At 44.1% G+C, this 23,341-nt stretch overlaps 1 protein-coding gene across 3 annotated transcripts in view; it reads left to right on the top strand.

The window, feature by feature from the left end:
• Nucleotides 1–23,341, top strand: part of LOC118396453 (plasma membrane calcium-transporting ATPase 1-like) — a 41,335-nt gene that overhangs the window by 7,533 nt on the left and 10,461 nt on the right. The window contains exons 1-6 of one of the 3 annotated variants that reach the window (XM_035790685.2): nucleotides 4,521–4,881; nucleotides 9,081–9,520; nucleotides 15,269–15,466; nucleotides 16,211–16,468; nucleotides 16,695–16,820; nucleotides 17,782–18,018. In XM_035790685.2, coding sequence (XP_035646578.1) covers nucleotides 9,322–9,520; nucleotides 15,269–15,466; nucleotides 16,211–16,468; nucleotides 16,695–16,820; nucleotides 17,782–18,018 — 1,018 coding nt within the window. In that variant the 5' untranslated portion in view covers nucleotides 4,521–4,881; nucleotides 9,081–9,321. Of the gene's footprint in view, nucleotides 1–4,520; nucleotides 4,882–9,080; nucleotides 9,521–15,268; nucleotides 15,467–16,210; nucleotides 16,469–16,694; nucleotides 16,821–17,781; nucleotides 18,019–23,341 lie in introns of those variants that run through there. The other 2 variants (XM_035790684.2, XM_052465496.1) reach the window with 2 other exon arrangements.

The raw sequence follows: 23,341 nt of genomic DNA, 5'->3' as shown, positions 1-23,341 counted from the left end.
GGTGTACTATGTAGACAGAAGCAGTAAGTACCCTTTGTCAAAAGTCATTTAGCAGACTCTCTCATCCAGTGACCCTTTGAAGACTGTGGTGTAGACATTAAAAAGCTGTAGTGAGTGCATGCATTTTTATACTGGTCCCCCATGAAAACTGAACCCACAACCCTGGCATTGCAATCACCATGCCCTACCAACTGAGCTACACAGATTATATTTTGCTAAGGGTGAAACATCCCTTTAAAGACTGTGGTGCAGACATTAAAAAGCTGTTCCTCTCAAAATACAAACAAACATGATTTGTCCACTTACCTTGGCTAAAATGGATTGGGAAATTCTCCATTAGATCCTGATGGAGTGATTTTCAATGCATTTGCTGAATGGACAGAATTAGAGTGAATTGAACCCCCCCAAACCTGGTGATAAACCATCTAATCCATTTGATTGTTGATCTTTGCTCTCCCTTCAGTACATTAGTTATTGAGCTCCACATTTTGTCAGTTTGAACAGCAACAGTTTGAACATGTACAATAACGTCAGAAACGCGATCCTGTTCTCCTGTTACCTGATGAAACATTGGCTTTCACTGAATGTTAATGAGACGTTTCTAATGCCTTTCACACCCTCTAGTCATTACCTGGACTGCAAAACTGGAAGGCAAACATGTGTCCATGACCAGTTCCTTTGATTAGCAGACAGGTTGAGTGGGTAAGGTGCGGATTAATTTGATGCCATGGTTGCCACCATACGATGTGTGTTGCCTAGTGAAGCTGTGTGGGGGCTAATCTGTGTGCATATGTCCCTAAAAGTACTGACGCTGTTTTCCTCTAAAATTATTAATCTTCATCAGTGGCTTTGTGTGTGTGTATGTGTGTGCGTGTGTGTGTGTGTGTGTGTGTGTGTGTGTGTGTGTGTGTGTGTGTGTGTGTGTGTGTGTGTGTGTGTGTGTGTGTGTGTGTGTGTGTGTGTGTGTGTGTGTGTGTTAGTAGTGCTTCTGGGGCAGACATGAGTGCTGCAGCTTTGTGCCAGAATATTTACTTTAACTTAAAGACACGCTATAGATTTGTAATTGCTAACAATCCTTAGTTTTAAGCTAACAACAGCTTTAGGCTTCCACAAGCTCCATGTCCGATGTACAGACAAGGATTGGTTGACTGGCAAGGTAGGGGAGGTGCGTCTGTTAGATTTAATGACATGCTTGCTTACCCACATATGACCATGTTTCGTGTACACAGACATCCAAAACAAAAGGCCACACTGACCAGCAGGCCATGAATTCTGCATGCCTAAAAACAAAAATGAATGACTAAGCATGCATCTTCAGTCCCCTTTCAGTCAGTCACTTGGTATAACACAATATGGGGAGTCAACAACCAATTATATTCACCTGAAGAAAACTGAAATCACTCCCAATGGGCCAATGAATACCTAGAAAGTAACGCTTTCCTAATACTGGGGCTCGCATCCATTTCCTAAATGCTTCTCTCTTTAGCTCGCCAGAAGGAAGTAGGTGTTACGCAATTTACTAACTAATTTACCTAACATATGAAGACTAAGGGATTCGTCTCTGACTTAAGCGTCTGTTAGTGGGGAGAGAGTACTCGTCCCCCTAGATGTTGCAAGTTTGGGTCTTGGTATCGGTTTTTGTGTTTGCTAAAAGCTAACTACTTTCTGCTCTGCTTGTGTAGCTAATGCTTCCTTGCTTGGGTACAATTTGTGTTTGCTAAAACCCCACTACTTTCTGCTCTGTGTGTGCAGCCAAGATGGCCAGTGGTAAGCGTAATTTCAAAAAGCAGAGTTTGAACCTCTGGCCATGCCCTATTTTTAGGAAAATGAAAGATGGCTTTGAGTGCTGTCCTGTTTGTCTAGGGTGAAAACATGCTAAGGAGGCTTTCGCTCACGAGCCAGTTTCGCCAACAAGGTTGTTTGGCTCAGCTATGAAGTACTTACAGGCCTGTTTCGAGGAGAAACAAAAACAGGACGCAGCTCTACGGGTCCTTTTTCCCATGAAAAACCTTTGCGGGGGCTGCAGTTCCTATTGTGCGAAGGAAAGGGGCCAAGCCAGAGGCGGGTTCATGGAGAGGTTTTGACCATCTTGGTGCTTCTGGGCAGCGGGGGACTTCTTGGCATGGACACTGTGCTGGGTCAAAAGAGCACGAGGTGAAAGCTGATTCTTCTGCACCGTGGGGGAAAGAGCAGACCTTTGCATACATAGCAAGAGGCCGGGAGAGTGGGCGTGTTCTCAGGGTGCAGTTACACCATGGGAGATGAGGACGCTGACGAGGGTGTATGGTCTGCAGTTCGCTGTGCATCCTCTTCCTGCTTTTTGTGGCGTGCAGTTGTATCACTTGGATGTAACTGCTCCCACGGTGCCTCATAGTGTTTTTATTGCTGGGTTCGGGAGTGGGTGTTAGGCAGCCCGCAGGTTGCGCATTTTAATTTTTTTAAATGGTACCCCTTTTTCTCCCCAATTTTGTGATATCCAATTGGTAGTTACAGTCTTGTCTCATCGCTGCAACTCCCGCACGGACTCGGGAGAGGCGAAGTTCGAGAGCCGTGCGTCCTCCGAAACATTATCCAAACAAGCCGCACTGCTTCTTGACACGATGCCCACTTAACCCAGAAGCCAGCCACACCAATGTGTCGGATGAAACGCAGTACACCTGGCGACCATGTCAGTGTGGACTGCGCCCGGCCCGCCACAGGATTCGCTAGTGCACGATGGAACAAGGACATCCCTGCCGGCCAAGCCCTTCCCTAACATGGACGGCGCTGGGCAAATTATGCGCTGCCCCATGGGTCTCCCAGTCGCGGCCGGCTGCGTCAGAGCCTGGACTCGAACCCAGAATCTCTAGTGGCACAGCTAGCACTGCGATGCAGTGCCTTAGACCACTGTGCAGCTTCCGCATTTAACCCGGGTTACCACAGTTCCCCGACTCTGATCGATGCTATGCAGTGCCTTAGACCACTGTGCAGCCTCCGCATATAACCCGGGTTACCACAGTTCCCCGACTCTGATCGATGCCATGCAGTGCGCGTGCGTGCTTTACTAAGTCACGACAGGTGTTCTGTCGTTTTAGACTTGGGGTTCCTTGTACGAGTTCTGACCTTTCAGACTCTCAAGGTAAGTATTGTTCTTGGAACTATGGGGTCTATGGACTTGGACTCTGTGGTCAGGGCGCATAGCCAATTTGCAGCAGGTTCTGGTTCCCTATATGGGGGTCTGACAGTTCAGGCTTCTCGGTAAGTATTAGGGGAAAAAGGGGGCTTCTGTAACTCGTTTTTGAAGCCAGTGGAACCTGTGTGTGCTTGGGCTGCCATAGATTGGTACCGTCTGAGCCCGCCTGGGGTGGGATTGTATTTCCCCATCGTATGTTATGCTGAGTGACCGACTGAAAGGAAACGTACAGTTATGAATATAACTACTGTTCCCTGAATAAAGTTACATTTTTCAACCATTTTCCATTTTCAAAATGATCAAGGTGAACAGATGGAAACGGGGTCTTAGAAAACATCTACCAGAAAAAGTCTTAAAAGGTATCATAAATACACCAAAACATAATAATGTTAACATAAAGACCCCTGCCAACATATCAAAATGTTGTTTTGGAGAAATGAATTGTAAGTTTAAGTAATATTGCATTGTGGTTTGTTGAACTTTGAAATCAATGTTTTTTGTTTGGTATGGATTTTCACGTGAACAACTGAGTCAAAGCGGCATTCCGTTACTGTGGAATTGCCTTTTGTCTAAAGGATCGAATACCTAGGAGCCACAAGCAACAAGCAATCCTCTCAGAAAGAAGCTGACATGGTAGAGAAACGCAGCCTGGTCGCTATGCCTTTCAATGGCTCATCACTCTTTGTGGTTGCCCTGGGCGAATGTCAAGTTAAGGTAGCTTTCAAACAGGGTCACTCACTGGCAGGGAGGGTATGGTATTATTTGGAGAGATTGCATTAAATAATGTCCTCTTCCTCTGCTGCCCTACATATCAGATCTGCACATTCTGCAAAGGCAACCGGGTCTGAACTGCATTGTAATCTCTCTCTCTATCTGTCTCTTTCTGTGTGTGTACTTGTGTGTGCCTCTAATCCTGCTGTCTAGCTGCAGTGTATGTGTGGGTGTGTGCATTTGTGTATAATCCTTCTGTGCCGTGTGTATATGTGCGTCTGTAATCTGGCTGTGTGTGTGCATGTGCGTAGGTGCAGTGTAGTTTAATCCTCCTCTGAATGTGGGCATCTGTGCACGGGAGGGTGTGTGCACTGCATTTCAGTTTGTGTAAAACACAGCAGTAGTGAGGTGAAATGAGGCCTTGATCATGGGATACTTGGCATGATCTCTTAATTGGGGAGTTGGGGGCGTATGAGAGGCAGGACCTCTGTAGAACAAAGGGGACGGGAAAGGAGTCTGATTAACATAATCCCCTGCCCATCACTCCCAAAATCCCTTGGAGCGATAGCTAACCCAATGACTGGTGGGTGAAGTAGGGTGGGGTTGAGTGAGGGTACACCGGTTTAGTCATTTACTCCACAAGTGTTTAGCGTTCTAGTGCTACAGAGTACCACACAGGCAAAGACTGAGCCACTGCCACGCAGCAGCCCCTGGACGGATATGCATGCCTATTTATAGCTAATCCTGTTTCGGTGAGGTCGTGCTCTCTACTGTCCCTGAGACGGAGCAATCGGAGTTAAGCGCCGCTGGCGTGCTGTCGTCGTGCAAGAGAGGGCTGGCAAAGGATGAAGCTAGGCAGCAGACCGGGCTCCATTCGTGTGTGTGGCCGTTGATGGGCAGATAGACAGGGCTCTTCTGGATGTTTCTGACATGGCGGATTCCCTTCACCTCGGCACACGAGCTCTGCCCCACCGGCGGGCCCCCTCTGTGGCTCACCTGTAAGTGACTCCGCCTTGACATTAACTATCACATCAAACCAACATAAACAATCATTTTTGGGCTCTTGGGTGATTTCTTGGATCTCATTGGATTTGCAGATCATTTTATTAGAATGACTTGTTTTTTAGTAGAATTCTGAAATGATTCACTTTTTGTTGATCAAAATAAGACATTTGCATTACCAGTTGTGAGAGCTTTTTAGAGTTAGAATAGAATTTTAAAAAGCTTTGCCAATTGTTTATTTATCCTTTTGTTGTATGTTATTTGCTCACGCTAACAACCCACACACATGCTCACACTGTCGTAGCAACACATAAAACGTTATTAATATATTCTCTGTCAGAATGCATTTACTGATAGTTAGGTACCACCATAATAAGATTAAGCATCTATGTAGCTGGAAGCAACATGACATGGCTTAAAATGTTGCCATGTCACCAGCTGTTTTAATCGACGTGTTTCCGTGAACCTTAACGCTGTTTTTTACGGAATTTAAAATCAAAACATTTTCATTCGATGACGTATCGACGTGGGAATTGTTGGCTTTTTTTTTTACAAATGTATTAGTAGTGAAGTCATCAAATAAAGAAGAGAGATACAGATAGAGGGGCATGCAGACAGAAAGGGCTCTAGTGAGAATTTAACCCTTGCCCAAGGGGGGGTGATCGGAAGTCATTAGTGGTGCCATTAGACCCGACTCAGGACTATCATTTCAAATAGACTTCAGGATTATGCCTGTTGTTGTAGTATTGATAGCCTCAGTCGAGAAGGAAAGCTGTCCAAATGAATTACTTAACCTCCCCAACTTTGACCTTTACAGCAGAAATCCATTGACTCATTTTCTCCTGTTGTCTTTGTTGTTATGGAGCTTTACTTCTTCATCCCCTTTCCCTTTGAAGTGTCATCGATTCATCATACCTTAATGCACACACACACACACACACACACACACACACACACACACACGCACACGCACACGCACACGCACACACACACACACACACCCGAGAGCACACACTACGAATGCACATCGCACACATTGCATCCAGGCACGCACATCGCACACACACAAACACACACACATTTGTGTTTCTCCAGCCTCCATTCAGCATTAAGACAACAGAAAAAAATCATTGACGAGAGAGTCAGGTTTTTTTTCTGTGCTTGCCTTTACAAGGTCTTTCAATCATTTTCATAGTAACTGAGATTCACAAAGACAAACGTGTAATGGATGGAAGAGAAAAACATGCATGCTCATCAGCGGGGTCATGAGGCTACTTTCGTTCTGTTGAAATGCAACTAACATCCGCACATGTTTATGGCTGAATTCTTTCTGCGGGCAGTGTATGAATTCAAAGGCAGAGAACGCCATAGACAGAGATCCTGGGGGAAGGTCCAAACTGATATAAAAGGTCCTGACATTAAAGAGCAGAATGCTTCCAGCCAAAATATATCTTAGGTCAATGCTCTGTATCCTGTGAGTCATTTTTATAGAAATATTCATATTTTATATTGTTCACATTATTGCCTAGATTCGACACACATTTTCTAATGACTTGCTCCCTGAAGTTGTAGCGTGTCCCGAAGTTGATGAAACGTAATCAGCTTCTGTCAGAGATTTGGCATCATTACACTTGCAGTGTCACTAGATCAAGTGGAAGGGGGTCTCAACCCGCAGGACTACATTGCAGACCGATGCCAGATCTTACAACGCCTGGATAGGTATTTAACACATACGTTTACCACATCTTATCATATAGCAATCTGATGCCTAACTGCACAGTTGATGACGTGGCACGCAACAATTGGTTGCCGCAATGCAACGCCTGCCCATCTAGACGGGCAGGAACTAATCCATCACTGTATTTTACAGGTGACCCTGTGACGTTATGTTTGTTGTTGTATTGTGGCCCAATTAATCTAGGCTATTTAGGCTAGAATGTGCTCAAACCATTTGGCTATAGCTCCACGGCTCTAGTTTGTCTTGTAGTGAGATCTACATAATCAAAACGTTTCACCAAAAACAAACCTTTCACCGGACGAGGCTGTGAAAGTGTATTTAGTGCGGCAATTTCCTTAATTAAATAGAAAGCGCTCACCTGTTTGTGCTTAAGGGCATAAAGTAGACCTCAGAATATAATCAAAATTGTCAAGAGAAGATTGTGTTCCATGGCCATTCGGTGTCAAACAGAAACATCTGGTGGCCTGTGTTATCTATCCAGTGTTCCTCCCTTGAGTAGGAAGTTCAGTCTACCTGTAAAGGTTTCAACCAAGGACGGGTACATTCCAGAACACGGTACATTCCCTGGTTGCGATTGTAAGATATTCATCCTAATTCAGTGCCTTTTAATTGTTCTCTAGTCTGCATTTTGACAGATGTAATTCACCACAGGCAAAGTAGAGCTGAATGGACAGTGGTAGTGAAAACGCTCGTGAAAAAAATATGGGGTGGCTGTGTCTTCACTTTTCCACAGTGTCTCCCCATCACAGTGTTAGTGGCTCTCTCGGGGAAGGCAAGCAGTGACTGTAGAGCGCACCGATGCCACAGATTGTCTAATTAGATTAAGGAAGAAGCTTTCCTGAGATAATCATTGAGCGAGCCTTTTTCCCTCTAATGAAGCCTGCGTCGGTCGAGCGTGTGCACTGAAGGTCAAACCTTGATTTTCAAAGGAAGAGTTGCAATTTGGACGTAACCCTGAGAAGGGTAACTATCTGATTACCCTCTGAGAAGTGCTGGTAGATGCTCCTAAGGGGATGTTTCTGGAGTTCTGTGAAAGACACTGCCTTCCCTAATCGGACCTGTGGTCTTACCGTCATATACCTCCTGTTGCTATGACGATAGGAAAAGGGTGGATTTCTAGTAAGTACACTCAACCTTTTGGTCAACGCAGAGGCAATCTCTAAAATCAATAGTGAGTGTCAGTATTAATTGTTGTATGGAAAATGTGTCATGTCTCTTTAATAATACTCAAACTGGTTCCATCTGCTACCGTTGTAAGGCGTCGTCCAGTGTCACTTGTTAGCCGTGCCTGCACGGTGTCATTCCTTGAAGGGGCTATACTTCTTATTGCTCCGTGTGGATACAAATAAGAGAGGCCTGATGTCTGGTGTTTGAGTCTGGGCCTGCTAATCTGGTCTCCCACAGACAGACACTGTCTGATCAGCTGTAAATTACAAGACTTTCTCGACCACCGAATCGACTCCAAGGATCGATGTTTTCAGGCGTCACAGTTTTTATTGCAAGGCACACCCCACTGTGCTGACAATTAGTTGCACCCTGTGTGTTATTATTAGCCCCACTAGGCTTAGATGTGTCAGTAAGGATGAGCAGATAGGTCCTCAACATCTTTGGGTCCTTTTTACAGCGTTTCGCTTCAAATTTCAAGTACATAAAGTCAAGTACACTTTGCCCAAAGCTGATTATTTCAGGGCCAATGTGTCAGTTTTTTTAATGTAACTGAACTCATTTGACTTGCAGGGCCTTGTGTTTGAAGCCGGCTGTCACTTTGTGTACTGGCCAGTGGGTGTGAGTGTCAGACAGGCTCACCCCTAACAGAACTCTCACTTCAAGTTGATTGAGTCAAAAAAACAATTGATTGATTGACTGAGATGGGATGTCTAGAGCTATACCAGAGACCATCAAAATGTCCTCATCATTTCAGGAGAAGGGGAATGATTTGATGGTCATGTCATCGTAGAATTCTGGGTGAATTCTTCCTCAAATAGCTTTTCTATACAGAGGCTGTGCAGAAGCTTGGCATAAACATTCCTAACATTGCTTTAACAGACGTGTGTTTCAAATGGTAGATTCCATATGTTGCTGGGAGATCCTGTGTGGCTCAGTTGCTAGAGCATGGCACTTGCAACGGCAGGGTTGTGGGTTTGATACCCACGGGGGACCAGTATAAAACAAATATGAAAAGGTCTGCACTCACTACTGTAAGTTGCTCTGGATAAGAGCATCTGCTAAATGACTGACATGAAAATGCAATGTAAAATGTTTACTGCAAATGTGTTGATCAGTAGTATGAGTATCAGTGTACCTAAATGATTTGGGGTTCAATGTTATTCTTTATTAGTGTGACTTTACTAGATAGCATTTCAGCCATATGCGGGATCAGGTTCCTCATGTCAACATGAATGACTTCAGAGATAAACGGAAAAACCTTTCCTCAATGTTTTTTTTTTGTCTTTTCAGATGTAGCCTTGTGAGGACTTAAGCCAACATCAACAGCCAAGATGAGAGAGTGGGCTTACAGGAATCAAATTCAAATGGCTTTCTACATGTCCAAGTCATGCTCTAAGGAGTCAAGCGACGTACACCCCTGAGAAATAACAGCAGTTTATGGGAAATACCGTATTTTGCCTCTGAGGATTTTACTTGCCTTTTTGGGAAAGCCTCTCTCCACCACCCTTGAGTGGTGCGTTGTAGAGGAGACATGGCCAGCAACTCGTTCCGTGGGTCAAAGCGTGGTCGACATGCACAGGCCAATCATGATGTTGGAGACTTCAACTGCTCTCTCAAGGAGCTGCGGTCTCTCATGGAACTCAGGGGACCTGAGGGAATAGCTAGAATCCAGGAATGTTACGGAGATGTCGAAGGACTATGTACCAGACTAAGAACATCACCTATTCATGGTAAATATGCTGCTGAGCATCTTGCTTTGTATTTTTGTTATTTTTTTCATGTCTGGTGCTTCAGACACCAATTCTCCTATTACTCATTGGGGATAGGCTTAACTCCAATCAGCCTTTTGGGGGCCCTAAGTGAGATCTGGTTGGAGCCCCCTGCAGCGAATTGTAATAATTTACAAATTGAAAACCCCTAAATGAAGTAATGGACATATTCAATTTATGAGTTGATTGCCGATTCATCTGGTGGCTGAAATTAAATTGACGTCAACCCGACCCCCCCCCCCACACACACAATTACAAGTTTGTGGTTACATTTTGAATACAATAACAATTCAAAATAGCATCTACAACTGCCATGCAGAATGATTCTAGATACTGCATTGATTCCATTGGAGTTGTCATGAGTTGCTCCTCCTACACCAATCTCAAGCCTTTTAGCACAATGTCTTGTTGAGTTTATTGAGGGGAACTGGTGTGGGCTACGGTTTGGGCTCTGAGTGGAAGGCACTCTGCAGGGCCTGGCTGTCACTTCTCTACACATGGGGATAACTCACACTTTTCACGCAGCACCGATGACAGCTGTGAGTCTCTCTGGGTAAGGTTCGAACAGATTTCCCCACCTGGTTTGTGCAACATTTGCCCATTTTATTATTTTCAACATGTTTCAAGCGCTTTCAAATTGGTTGTTGATCATTGTTAGACAAATACTTTCAGGTCTTGCCATAGACTTTCAAGTAGATTCAAGTCAAAACTGTAACTTGGCCACTCAGGAGCATTCGCTTGGTAAGAAACTCCAGTGTAGATTTGGCCTAGGTTATTGTCCTTCTGAAAGGTGAATTCATCTCCAAGTGGAAAGCAGACTGAACCGGGTTCTCCTCTAGGATTTTGCCTGTGCTTAGCTGCATTCCGTTTTCTTTTTTTATCCTAAAAAACCTTCCAGCCCTTCATGATTACAAGCATACCCATTACATGATGCAGCCACCACTATGCTTGAAAATATGGAGAGTTGTACTCAGTAATGTGTTGTATTGAATTTGCCCTAAACACAACACATTGTTTTCAGGACAAAAAGTGAATTGCTTTGCAGAGTATATTTTTTCTGCACAAGCTTCCTTCTTTTCACTCTGTCAATTAAGTTAGTATCATGGAGCAACTACAATGTTGTTGATCCATCATCAGTTTCCTCCTCTCACAGCCATTAAACTGTTTTAAAATCACTGTTGACCACATGGTGAAATCCCTAAGCGGTTTCCTTCCTTTCCGGCAACTGAGTTAGGAAGGACGCCTGTATCTTTGTAGTGACTGGGTGTATTGCTACACCATCCAAAGTGTAATTAATAACTTCACCATGATCAAAGGTATTATTTTTACCCACCTACCAATAGGTGCCCTTCTTTGTGAGGTATTGAAAACCTCCCTGGTCTTTGAGGTTGAATCTGTGCTTGAAATTCAATGATCGACTGAGGGACCTTACAGATAATTGTATGTGTGGGATACAGAGATGAAGAAGTAATTCCGCTTTGACATTATGGGGTATTGTGTGTTGGCCAGTGACCAAAAATCTCAAATGCATCCATTTTAAATTCCGGTTGTAACACATCAACATGTGGGAACTGTCAAGGTGTGCTAATACTTTCTGTTGGCACTGTACATACAATTAATACATTCATTTATAAACATGTATAAGCATTAAAAGAATTACAACTAAAATCCTTTTTTTATAATTCAGAAATATGCATTGATACACATTTACTAGCAATTATAATGGCGTTTCATGTTTTTGCCAGTTGTAGGCTGTTGGGAAACAGGAACCAGCATTTCTAATCCTGCCGCATACATGATTCCCAATTTTAAGACTGTATAAGAAAAGGAGTACAGTTACAAATCCATGTGGCACACACACATACATTTTACACCATAAAATGCAAATGGCAGGTGCTCATATAAAGGCACCCATATACTAGGTTCGGTTTGCTCCTGGCAGAACTCTGAGCTGAACTCTCAGAACGTCTGTGCCTCGCATTCTCCCTTAAATGAGAAAAGAGTGGCAATATAACTGTTTGTCCTTCTTGAGACGCCATAGCAACAAGTGCACCTCAAAATAGTCTGAATGAATCGAAGATAAGTCCAGAAATCTGTAATTCGGTGATAGGGTGAAGAATCACGACAGGTTTTTTTTTTCTCCCTGAGTTGGAATCTAACCTTAAAGCGTCAGAAGAAGCAGCCACGCTTAGAGGGATTTAGAGGGAATAAGCATACTAACCCAACTCAGGTCAGAGAAGGCCAATTCTGTGCTGCATGGAGTCACAAAAGCAGCCATTTGACCCCTCCTGCAGTGATAACAATGACGTCATCAGCTCTCCAGGGGGAACGCAAGATAGGTCACGTCTCATGATATTAGTTCAAAGAGCTGCACTCTTACTCTTTGATTACAATTAAAGTTCATTCTAATTTAGTTACATCTACCAGTCTCCTGGAGCATAAACACCAACAAAAAATATATATATTACTCCGTTTCTCCTCAATTTCATGGTATCCAATTGGTAGTTACTTTGAATTGTTTTGTGCAGAACTGTTTTGTGCGGCTCATATGATCAATTGTAGACCATCTCTCCTCACCCGATGAACTTTCCCGGTTTGTTTTACTCCTCATTCCTTGATTGACGTTTTGTGCCCGCAAACAGCAATGCTTGTCATCTGGAACCGCTAAATGATTTAAAAAATGTCATCAGGATGTTCGCCACAACAGAGAGCAACGTCTCTGTTTCGCACACCTCGTTGGTGGCTCTGACCATTTACTCTTTAGGTATGTTAAATACATACACACTCAGGGCAGAGTTGTGACTTCTATGTTCATGTGTAACTCACATGATCGCAAGGCTTGTCACACGGTGAGGAATTAATCGATGAAATCCTTTCAGCGAGAATACATGTCCAACAAAAAGGTTTTGGTGTGGGGTGGTTTGGGGTGGTTTTCTTATGACGCGTGCTATTTAACGGACTGTCGAGTATGTTGTCTGAGGGAACATGAGGGCTTGTGCGTTTCGAAAGTCACTGATTCCCTGCTGTTGACCTCGAATGCCTGTGCTGACGACCCTCGTGGCAACACTTCACGGGCTATATTCACGGCCTTCTTTTGTCATGAACACAGCCTCATGCAGAGCCACCTCAAAGGTCTGAAGCGTCAAGTTCGAAATCCTCCGAAAACAAGCCAAGCTTACCATTCTCGACAGGTTCTGTCTCTGCCGTTCCGTCTAGAACAAATCTAAACACAGGTCTGCACTACATTGATCGAAAAAGGGAGCTCAGCCAGGAGAGAGTCATGCATGCATTTGCTAATGTTTGAATTATAGACAATGCAAATGCCTTACAGTTGTTCATTATCAAATCAAATCAAATCAAAATCAAATCAAATTTATTTATATAGCCCTTCGTACATCAGCTGATATCTCAAAGTGCTGTACAGAAACCCAGCCTAAAACCCCAAACAGCAAACAATGCAGGTGTAAAAGCACGGTGGCTAGGAAAAACTCCCTAGAAAGGCCAAAACCTAGGAAGAAACCTAGAGAGGAACCGGGCTATGTGGGGTGGCCAGTCCTCTTCTGGCTGTGCCGGGTAGAGATTATAACAGAACATGACCAAGATGTTCAAATGTTCATAAATGACCAGCATGGTCGAATAATAATAAGGCAGAACAGTTGAAACTGGAGCAGCAGCACAGTCAGGTGGACTGGGGACAGCAAGGAGCCTTCATGTCAGGTAGTCCTGGGGCACGGTCCTAGGGCTCAGGTCAGTTGAAACTGGAGCAGGAGCATGGCCAGGTGGACTGGGGACAGCAAGGAGTCCTCATGTCAGGTAGTCCTGGGACATGGTCCTAGGGCTCAGGTCCTCCGAGAGAGAGAAAGAAAGAGAGAAGGAGAGAATTAGAGAACGCACACTTAGATTCACACAGGACACCGAATAGGACAGGAGAAGTACTCCAGATATAACAAACTGACCCTAGCCCCCCGACACATAAACTACTGCAGCATAAATACTGGAGGCTGAGACAGGAGGGGTCAGGAGACACTGTGGCCCCATCCGAGGACACCCCGGACAGGGCCAAACAGGAAGGATATAACCCCACCCACTTTGCCAAAGCACATCCCCCACACCACTAGAGGGATATCTTCAACCACCAACTTACCATCCTGAGACAAGGCCGAGTATAGCCCACAAAGATCTCCGCCACGGTACAACCCAAGGGGGGCAACCCAGACAGGCCGACCACAACAGTGAATCAACCCACCCAGGTGACGCACCCCCCCCCAGGGACGGCACGAGAGAGCCCCAGCAAGCCAGTGACTCAGCCCCCGTAACAGGGTTAGAGGCAGAGAATCCCAGTGGAAAGAGGGGAACCGGCCAGGCAGAGACAGCAAGGGCGGTTCGTTGCTCCAGAGCCTTTCCGTTCACCTTCCCACTCCTGGGCCAGACTACACTCAATCATATGACCCACTGAAGAGATGAGTCTTCAGTAAAGACTTAAAGGTTGAGACCGAGTTTGCGTCTCTGACATGGGTAGGCAGACCGTTCCATAAAAATGGAGCTCTATAGGAGAAAGCCCTGCCTCCAGCTGTTTGCTTAGAAATTCTAGGGACAATTAGGAGGCCTGCGTCTTGTGACCGTAGCGTACGTGTAGGTATGTACGGCAGGACCAAATCAGAAAGGTAGGTAGGAGCAAGCCCATGTAATGCTTTGTAGGTTAGCAGTAAAACCTTGAAATCAGCCCTTGCTTCGACAGGAAGCCAGTGTAGAGAGGCTAGCACTGGAGTAATATGATCAAATTTTTTGGTTCTAGTCAGGATTCTAGCAGCCGTATTTAGCACTAACTGAAGTTTATTTAGTGCTTTATCCGGGTAGCCGGAAAATAGAGCATTGCAGTAGTCTAACCTAGAAGTGACAAAAGCATGGATTAATTTTTCTGCATCATTTTTGGACAGAAAGTTTCTGATTTTTGCAATGTTACGTAGATGGAAAAAAGCTGTCCTCGAAATGGTCTTGATATGTTCTTCAAAAGAGAGATCAGGGTCCAGAGTAACGCCGAGGTCCTTCACAGTTTTATTTGAGACGACTGTACAACCATTAAGATTAATTGTCAGATTCAACAGAAGATCTCTTTGTTTCTTGGGACCTAGAACAAGCATCTCTGTTTTGTCCGAGTTTAATAGTAGAAAGTTTGCAGCCATCCACTTCCTTATGTCTGAAACACATGCTTCTAGCGAGGGCAATTTTGGGGCTTCACCATGTTTCATTGAAATGTACAGCTGTGTGTCATCCGCATAGCAGTGAAAGTTTACATTATGTTTTCGAATAACATCCCCAAGAGGTAAAATATATAGTGAAAACAATAGTGGTCCTAAAACAGAACCTTGAGGAACACCGAAATGTACAGTTGATTTGTCAGAGGACAAACCATTCACAGAGACAAACTGATATCTTTCCGACAGATAAGATCTAAACCAGGCCAGAACTTGTCCGTGTAGACCAATTTGGGTTTCCAATCTCTCCAAAAGAATGTGGTGATCGATGGTATCAAAAGCAGCACTAAGGTCTAGGAGCACGAGGACAGATGCAGAGCCTCGGTCCGATGCCATTAAAATGTCATTTACCACCTTCACAAGTGCCGTCTCCGTGCTATGATGGGGTCTAAAACCAGACTGAAGCATTTCGTATACATTGTCTACATTATCCCTTTCCCTCTTTTGTCTCTAGGTTTAGGAGGCCATGCCGACGACATTGCCAGGAGGAAAGAGGAGTTTGGACAAAACGTTATACCTCCAAAAAAGCCAAAAACATTTCTTCAGTTAGTGTGGGAAGCGTTGCAAGATGTGACGCTAATCATCCTCGAAGTGGCAGCCATCATTTCATTAGGCCTTTCTTTTTATAGACCTCCAGATGCCGAAAGGGAAAGTAAGTATCTCCTCTCATTTGAAATGCCATGTATTCTAATTGATTCATCACCACATTAATATTTACTCAGTCAAATACCAAATGATCAGATTGTTGCTACTTTGCACCTGTAAACTTCATGCATGCAGTCATACAATTTCCACGTGTCTGGTTTGTGCACTTCACTTTCTGCTGATTGTTTATTGGACAGATACTTTGGAATTCATCGGAGGCCAAAACAAGTAGCCTAGATCTAATTTCAGATGTTTTACTGCGTCTTCCCGAGGGTGTTCACAAAGTTTTGTTTGATCTCATGTCTCTGACTTTATTGGCACAAAGAGATATCAATTGGTACAAAATGTGAGTAGCCTGCCCATTGAATAATCACACAGGGATTTAGTCTGATACTCTTGATACACTTCAATCAATCCATAATCCCATTCTTCAAAGGACTCTTTAGAGGCATAGTGGGTAGCCAGTTTTACTTCCTGCGATCAAGACAGTGATACTTCCTGTCTTATAATCATTGTAGGTTACTTTTGTAGGCTACTTTCTGTTGGCCTCACTGTAGCTGTCCCTTTGGGTAATCACTAGATGGCCATGCTACCAACGACAACATTGGCAATGTCGTCAGAATGGATTAGCCATTTGTCCTCGATTTAGGGTTAGGCCTCGGCTTAAAAACACTATTCTGGAGGGATTGCATTGTACTTCTGTTCTTTGTAGCATGTCCAGATAGTGACAACTGTCCCTCTTTTTTTTCAGATTGTGGAAAGGCAGCGGGAGGGGTGGAGGATGAGGGGGAGGCAGACGCGGGCTGGATTGAGGGTGCAGCCATCCTCCTGTCCGTCGTCTGCGTGGTCCTGGTGACAGCGTTCAATGACTGGAGCAAAGAGAAGCAGTTCCGCGGGCTACAGAGCCGCATCGAACAGGAGCAGAAGTTCACGGTGGTCCGCGGAGGCCAAGTCGTCCAGGTCCACGTGGCTGAGATCGTAGTCGGCGACGTTGCACAAGTGAAATACGGTATTGGTCCTGAAGGAAGAGTGACCTGCGTATGTATGTATGTATGTGTGTGTGTGTGTGTGTCCGTGAGAGCTTGCCTTAAAACCAAAGAGCATCTACCATCCTACGTTTGGTATAACTTTCTACCCGTCTCTTTCCACTACTCTGAATCTGGGGTTAAATGAGCTAAACTCACCCAGCTGGGCTGTCTGATGTTCATTTATGGTGTGAACGTTTTTTTCCCCAGGTGACCTTCTTCCTGCTGATGGTGTCCTGATCCAGGGAAATGATTTGAAAATCGATGAAAGCTCTCTCACCGGTGAATCCGACCATGTCAAGAAGACTTTGGACAACGATCCAATGCTGCTGTCAGGTAATGATGATGAGCCTTCCCCTCTTCATCTCACATGGCTGATGTCTAGATGCAGATCCAGTTTGGATCAAGCCGGGCATCGCCCAGAGGCATCGCTTTCGTTTGTTCTTTCCACTATGAATTAAGGTGGTGGTAGTGGTGGAAAAAGTACCCAATTGTCATACTTGAGTGAAAGTAAAAATACCTTAAGAGAAAATGACTCAAGTAAAATACTACTTCAGTAAAAGTCTAAAGTATCAAAAGTTAATGTAATTGCTAAAATATACTTAAGTACCAAAGTAAAAGTATAAATCATTTCAAATTCCTTATATTAAGCAAACCAGTCTGCACAATTGTCTTGTTTTTTAAATTACAGATCGCCAGGGGCACTCTCCAAAACTTCGACATAATTTACAAACAAAGCATTCGTGTTTAGTGATTCCGTCAGATCAGAGGCAATACGGATGACCAGAGATGTTCTCTTGATACGTGCGTGAATTGGACAATTTTCCTGTCATGCTAAGCATTCAAAATGTAATGAGTACATTTGGGTGTCAGGGAAAATGTAAGGAGTAAAGAGTACATTATGTTCTTTAGGAATGTAGTGAAGTAAAAGTAAAATATGTCAAAATATAAATAGTGAAGTGAAGCACCATTGGGTCCCTTTTCTTTTCCATTGTTGTTTTCATTTGCTGTTTAGCCCGGCATCTTATTACTGTCAATCAATCTTCATAAGAGCGCCTTGGAGTTAACAACTACTTGAAACGCATACCCCTCTTCACTTTTCCCAAAAATATAATCACATTTTATTCGCTTGCTCCCCTCACAAAAATGTTATCCGTTAAACATTTAAATGCATGTGTATGGCCTTACTTGTAAAATAAATAAACATATTTTACTGTCCCATTTCAGTTGGAGATATTATATTTGTCAGGTTCCTATGACCATATCTCACTGGCTGTCCATGTTTGTCTTTTGTCAGGTACCCACGTCATGGAGGGTTCTGGGAAGATATTGATCACAGCAGTAGGTGTCAACTCCCAGACCGGCATCATTTTCACCCTGCTCGGAGCCGGCGAAGACGAAGACGACGACGAGGAGGAGAAAGCAGAGAAGGAAAGGAAAAAGAGGGAAAGGGAGGAGAAGAAGAAGGAGAAAGAGAGGAGAAAGAAAGAGAAGAAAGAAAAGAAGGACAAGAAGGACAAACTGGACAAGAAAAGTATGTGGAGCTAGATTCAACTTTTATAGTCATCAGTTACACAACATTTGTATAAACTCACCTCATCTCTATTGTATTTGGTTGAGACTCACCATCATAGGAGTAAAATTTTTTTAACCTTTATTTAACTAGGCAAGTCAGTTAAGAACAAATTCTTATTTTCAATTACGGCCTAGGAACAGTGGGTTAACTGCCTATTCAGGGGCAGATTGACAGATTTGTACCTTATCAGTTTGGGATTTGAACTTGCAACCTTTCGGTTACTAGTCCAACACTCTAACCACTAGGCTACCCTGCCACCCCACTATGCATTATGTGGGTTGAATTCTGCAACAACACAGAATAAAACAATTAATAAAAGTCCCATAATGGTAGTGACTGCCCATTACTATCACGTTTCAAGTAAGACCTAAATGCAGACTCTGTTGAAGTAACAATGTTTATTACAGCAACAAGGGCAGACAAACGACAGGTCAAGACAGGTAGAGGTCGATAATCTAGAGTAGTGGGGCAAGGGTACCGGACGGCAGGCAGATTCTGGGTCAAGGTCAGGTCAGACAGAGGTTGGTAATCCAGAGTAGAGGCAAAGGCACAGGACGGCAGGCAGAGGGGTCAGGCAGGCGGGCTCAGAGTCAGGACAGGCAATGGTCAAAATCAGGAGGGAAAAAGAGACTGGGGAAAACCAGGAGCTGAGACAAAACGCTGGTTGACTTGACAAACAATACAAACTGGCAACAGACAAACAGAGAACACAGGTATAGGTACCCAGGAGATAATGGGGAAGATGAGTGACACCTGGTGGGGGGTAGAGACAAGCACAAGGACAGGTGAAACAGATCAGGGCGTGACAATTACTGCTTACTAACCGTAATTTATTCACATTACTTTACTTTAATAAAATATTTCAGTTGTTGTGTAAATTACATTTGTTTTATTTGGTGACTTTATTATTTCATTCCAAGTCAAGATCTCATCTCCATTGAGCTGCTGTTCTTCAAAAGTAAATAAGGCATACTTTTATGAATGCTGAATACCAACTATCAATCACTTAGATCATGCATTTTCAGGTAGAGATACCTCGTGAAGGAGCTGCTCTCTATCCCTCTCGATCGCGCATTCTTTTGGCTCTTCTCTCTCTCTTTCCATGTCTGCCCCCACACTAACCTAACTTAGCAGGTAATAAAGAAACACACAAAACGGACAAGTACGAATGCAATGGATTGTGGTCATTGTAGTTAATTAGCAAGTTTTCTGTGTAAACTGATTTATCTCTACAGAAACTGCGCACTGAGCAGTTGATGTTGGTCAATCAGTTGTTTAACTGAGATGTTATTTTTCTTTTCTTTTTTTTCATCGCTCAGCACTAGTTAGTGCAAAAAGGATCAATGCAGATAGTCTGGGTAGCCATTTCATTAGCTATTTAGCAGTCTTGTTTGTCAGTCTTATGGCTTGGGGGTAGAAGCTGTTCGGGGTCCGGTTGGTTCCAGATTTGGTGCACTGGTACTGCTTGCCATGTGGTAGCAGAGAGAACAGTCTGTAGCTCAGGTCGCTGGAGTCTGACATTGTTTGGGGCCTTCCTCTGAGGTCGGGTGCCTTGCAGTTGCCATGCCAAGCAGCGATGCAGCCAGTCAAGATACTCTCAATGGTGCAGCTGTAGAACTTTGAGGATTTCTGGGCCCATGCCAAATCTTTTCAGCATCCCGAGGGGGAAGAGGCACTGTCATGCCTTCTTCACAACTATGTGGGTGTGTGTGGACCATGTTAATTCCTTAGTGGTGTGGATACTGAGGAACTTGAAGCTCTCAACCCACTCCACTACAGCCCTATTTTATTTATTTTATTTTATTTATTTCACCTTTATTTAACCAGGTAGGCAAGTTCTCATTTACAATTGCGACCTGGCCAAGATAAAGCAAAGCAGTTCGACAGATACAACGACACATGGAGTAAAACAAACATACAGTCAATAATACAGTATAAACAAGTCTATATACAATGTGAGCAAATTCGGTGAGAAGGGAGGTAAAGGCAAAAAAGGCCATGGTGGCAAAGTAAATACAATATAGCAAGTAAAACACTGGAATGGTAGTTTTGCAATGGAAGAATGTGCAAAGTAGAAATAAAAATAATGGGGTGCAAAGGAGCTAAATAAATGAATAAATTAAATACAGTTGGGAAAGAGGTAGTTGTTTGGGCTACATTATAGGTGGGCTATGTACAGGTGCAGTAATCTGTAAGATGCTCTGACAGTTGGTGCTTAAAGCTAGTGAGGAAGATAAGTGTTTCCAGTTTAAGAGATTTTTGTAGTTCGTTCCAGTCATTGGCAGCAGAGAACTGGAAGGAGAGGCGGCCAAAGAAAGAATTGGTTTTGGGGGTGACTAGAGAGATATACTTGCTGGAGCGTGTGCTACAGGTGGGAGATGCTATGGTGACCAGCGAGCTGAGATAAGGGGGGACTTTACCTAGCAGGGTCTTGTAGATGACATGGAGCCAGTGGGTTTGGCGACGAGTATGAAGCGAGGGCCAGCCAACGAGAGCATACAGGTCGCAATGGTGGGTAGTATATGGGGCTTTGGTGACAAAACGGATTGCACTGTGATAGACTGCATCCAATTTGTTGAGTAGGGTATTGGAGGCTATTTTGTAAATGACATCGCCAAAGTCGAGGATTGGTAGGATGGTCAGTTTTACAAGGGTATGTTTGGCAGCATGAGTGAAGGATGCTTTGTTGCGAAATAGGAAGCCAATTCTAGATTTAACTTTGGATTGGAGATGTTTGATATGGGTCTGGAAGGAGAGTTTACAGTCTAACCAGACACCTAAGTATTTGTAGTTGTCCACGTATTCTAAGTCAGAGCCGTCCAGAGTAGTGATGTTGCACAGGCGGGTAGGTGCAGGTAGCGATCGGTTGAAGAGCATGCATTTAGTTTTACTTGTATTTAAGAGCAATTGGAGGCCACGGAAGGAGAGTTGTATGGCATTGAAGCTCGTCTGGAGGGTTGTTAACACAGTGTCCAAAGAAGAGCCGGAAGTATACAGAATAGTGTCATCTGCGTAGAGGTGGATCAGAGACTCACCAGCAGCAAGAGGGACATCATTGATGATATACAGAGAGGAGAGTCGGTCCAAGAATTGAACCCTGTGGCACCCCCATAGACAGAAGACCCTCCGATTTGACACCCTGAACTCTATCAGAGAAGTAGTTGGTGAACCAGGCGAGGCAATCATTTGAGAAACCAAGGCTGCCGAGTCTGCCGATGAGGATGTGGTGGCTGACAGAGTCGAAAGCCTTGGCCAGATCAATGAATACGGCTGCACAGTAATGTTTCTTATCGATGGCTGTGAAGATATCGTTTAGGACCTTGAGCGTGGCTGAGGTGCACCCATGACCAGCTCTGAAACCAGATTGCATAGCAGAGAAGGTATGGTGAGATTCGAAATGGTCGGTAATCTGTTTGTTGACTTGGCTTTCGAAGACCTTAGAAAGGCATGGTAGGATAGATGATGTGGATGGGGGGCGTGCTCACCCCTCTGTTTCCTGTAGTCCACGATCAGCACCTTTGTCTTGCTGACATTGAGGGAGTGGTTGTTGTCCTGGCGCCACAATGATCTCCTCCCTATAGGCTGCCTCATTGTTGTTAGTGATCAGGCATACCATCATCGTGTCGTCAGTAAACATGATGATGGTGTTTGTCAAACTTGCTGAGCTGTACTCAATGAAAAGCATTCTTACATAAGTATTCCTTTTGTCCAGGTGGGAGAGTGCAGTTGGAGTGCAATAGAGATTGCGTCATCTGTGTATCTGTTGGGGCGGTATGGAATTTGGAGTGGGTACAGGTTGTCTGGAATGATGGTGTTGATGTGCTACGGAGGACTGTTGCTTGGTTCAGTGTTGCTTGCCTTGGAGTACGCATCGAAGGCATTTAGCTCGTCTGTTAGGCTAGCAGCGGTGGGCATTTCGCGGCTGGGTTTCCCTTTTGTAATCTGTGACAGCTCGAAAGCCCTGCAACATTAGCTCTGTATTAACTGAAGGGGTCAAAGAATAATTCTTGAAAGTAGTCAAATGAAATGATGCTTTTTGTTCAACGATCTTGAGTTATATGATGTGTCTGCCAGTGGTGTGAGAGTGACATGCACATTCAACATTCCCACTCAGATGCTGTGTCAAATAGAGGAAGTTCCCACTTTACACCACAATACCCAGACAGAGTATCTGCAACTGAATCTTGGTGCAGGTTAATTACGGCATGTGAGAGCGCTATAGAGGATGCTGACTTAGTCACAGTTGGTTAACATCTCAGTTAGTTCCTCCTTCCAGACTCACATCAAACATCTCCAATCAAAAATCAAATCCAGAGTCGGCTTTCTATTCCGCAACAAAGCCTCCTTCACTCACGCTGCCAAGCTTACCCTAGTAAAACTGACTATCCTACCAATCCTCGACTTCGGCGATGTCATCTACAAAATGGCTCCCAACACTCTACTCAGCAAACTGGATGCAGTCTATCACAGTGCCATCCGTTTTGTCACTAAAGCACCTTATACCACCCACCACTGCGACTTGTATGCTCTAGTCGGCTGGCCCTCACTACATATTCGTCGCCAGACCCACTGGCTCCAGGTCATCTACAAGTCCATGCTAGGTAAAGCTCCGCCTTATCTCAGTTCACTGGTCACGATGGCAACACCCATCCGTAGCACGCGCTCCAGCAGGTGTATCTCACTGATCATCCCTAAAGCCAACACCTCATTTGGCCGCCTTTCATTCCAGTACTCTGCTGCCTGTGACTGGAACGAATTGCAAAAATCGCTGAAGTTGGAGACTTTTATCTCCCTCACCAACTTCAAACATCAGCTATCCGAGCAGCTAACCGATCGCTGCAGCTGTACATAGTCTATAGGTAAATAGCTCACCCTTTTTCACCTACCTCATTCCCATACTGTTTTTATACTGTTTTTATTTATTTACTTTTCTGCTCTTTTGCACACCAATATCTCTACCTGTACATGCCCATCTGATCATTTATCACTCCAGTGTTAATCTGCAAAATTGTATTATTCGCCTACCTCCTCATGCCTTTTGCACACATTGTATATAGACTGCCCATTTTTTCTACTGTGTTATTGACTTGCTAATTGTTTACTCCATGTGTAACTCTGTGTTGTCTGTTCACACTGCTATGCTTTATCTTGGCCAGGTCGCAGTTGCAAATGAGAACTTGTTCTCAACTAGCCTACCTGGTTAAATAAAGGTGAAATAAAAAAATAAAAAATAAATAAAGTTAACTGACTGCAGATGGGTCAGTTGGACTAAGGACGTTAC

This window comes from Oncorhynchus keta, chromosome 17, assembly GCF_023373465.1.
Source record: "Oncorhynchus keta strain PuntledgeMale-10-30-2019 chromosome 17, Oket_V2, whole genome shotgun sequence".
NCBI lineage: Eukaryota > Metazoa > Chordata > Actinopteri > Salmoniformes > Salmonidae > Oncorhynchus > Oncorhynchus keta.
The sequence above is the reverse complement of the archived record's forward strand: the minus strand, read 5'-3'. Positions and strand labels throughout refer to the sequence as shown.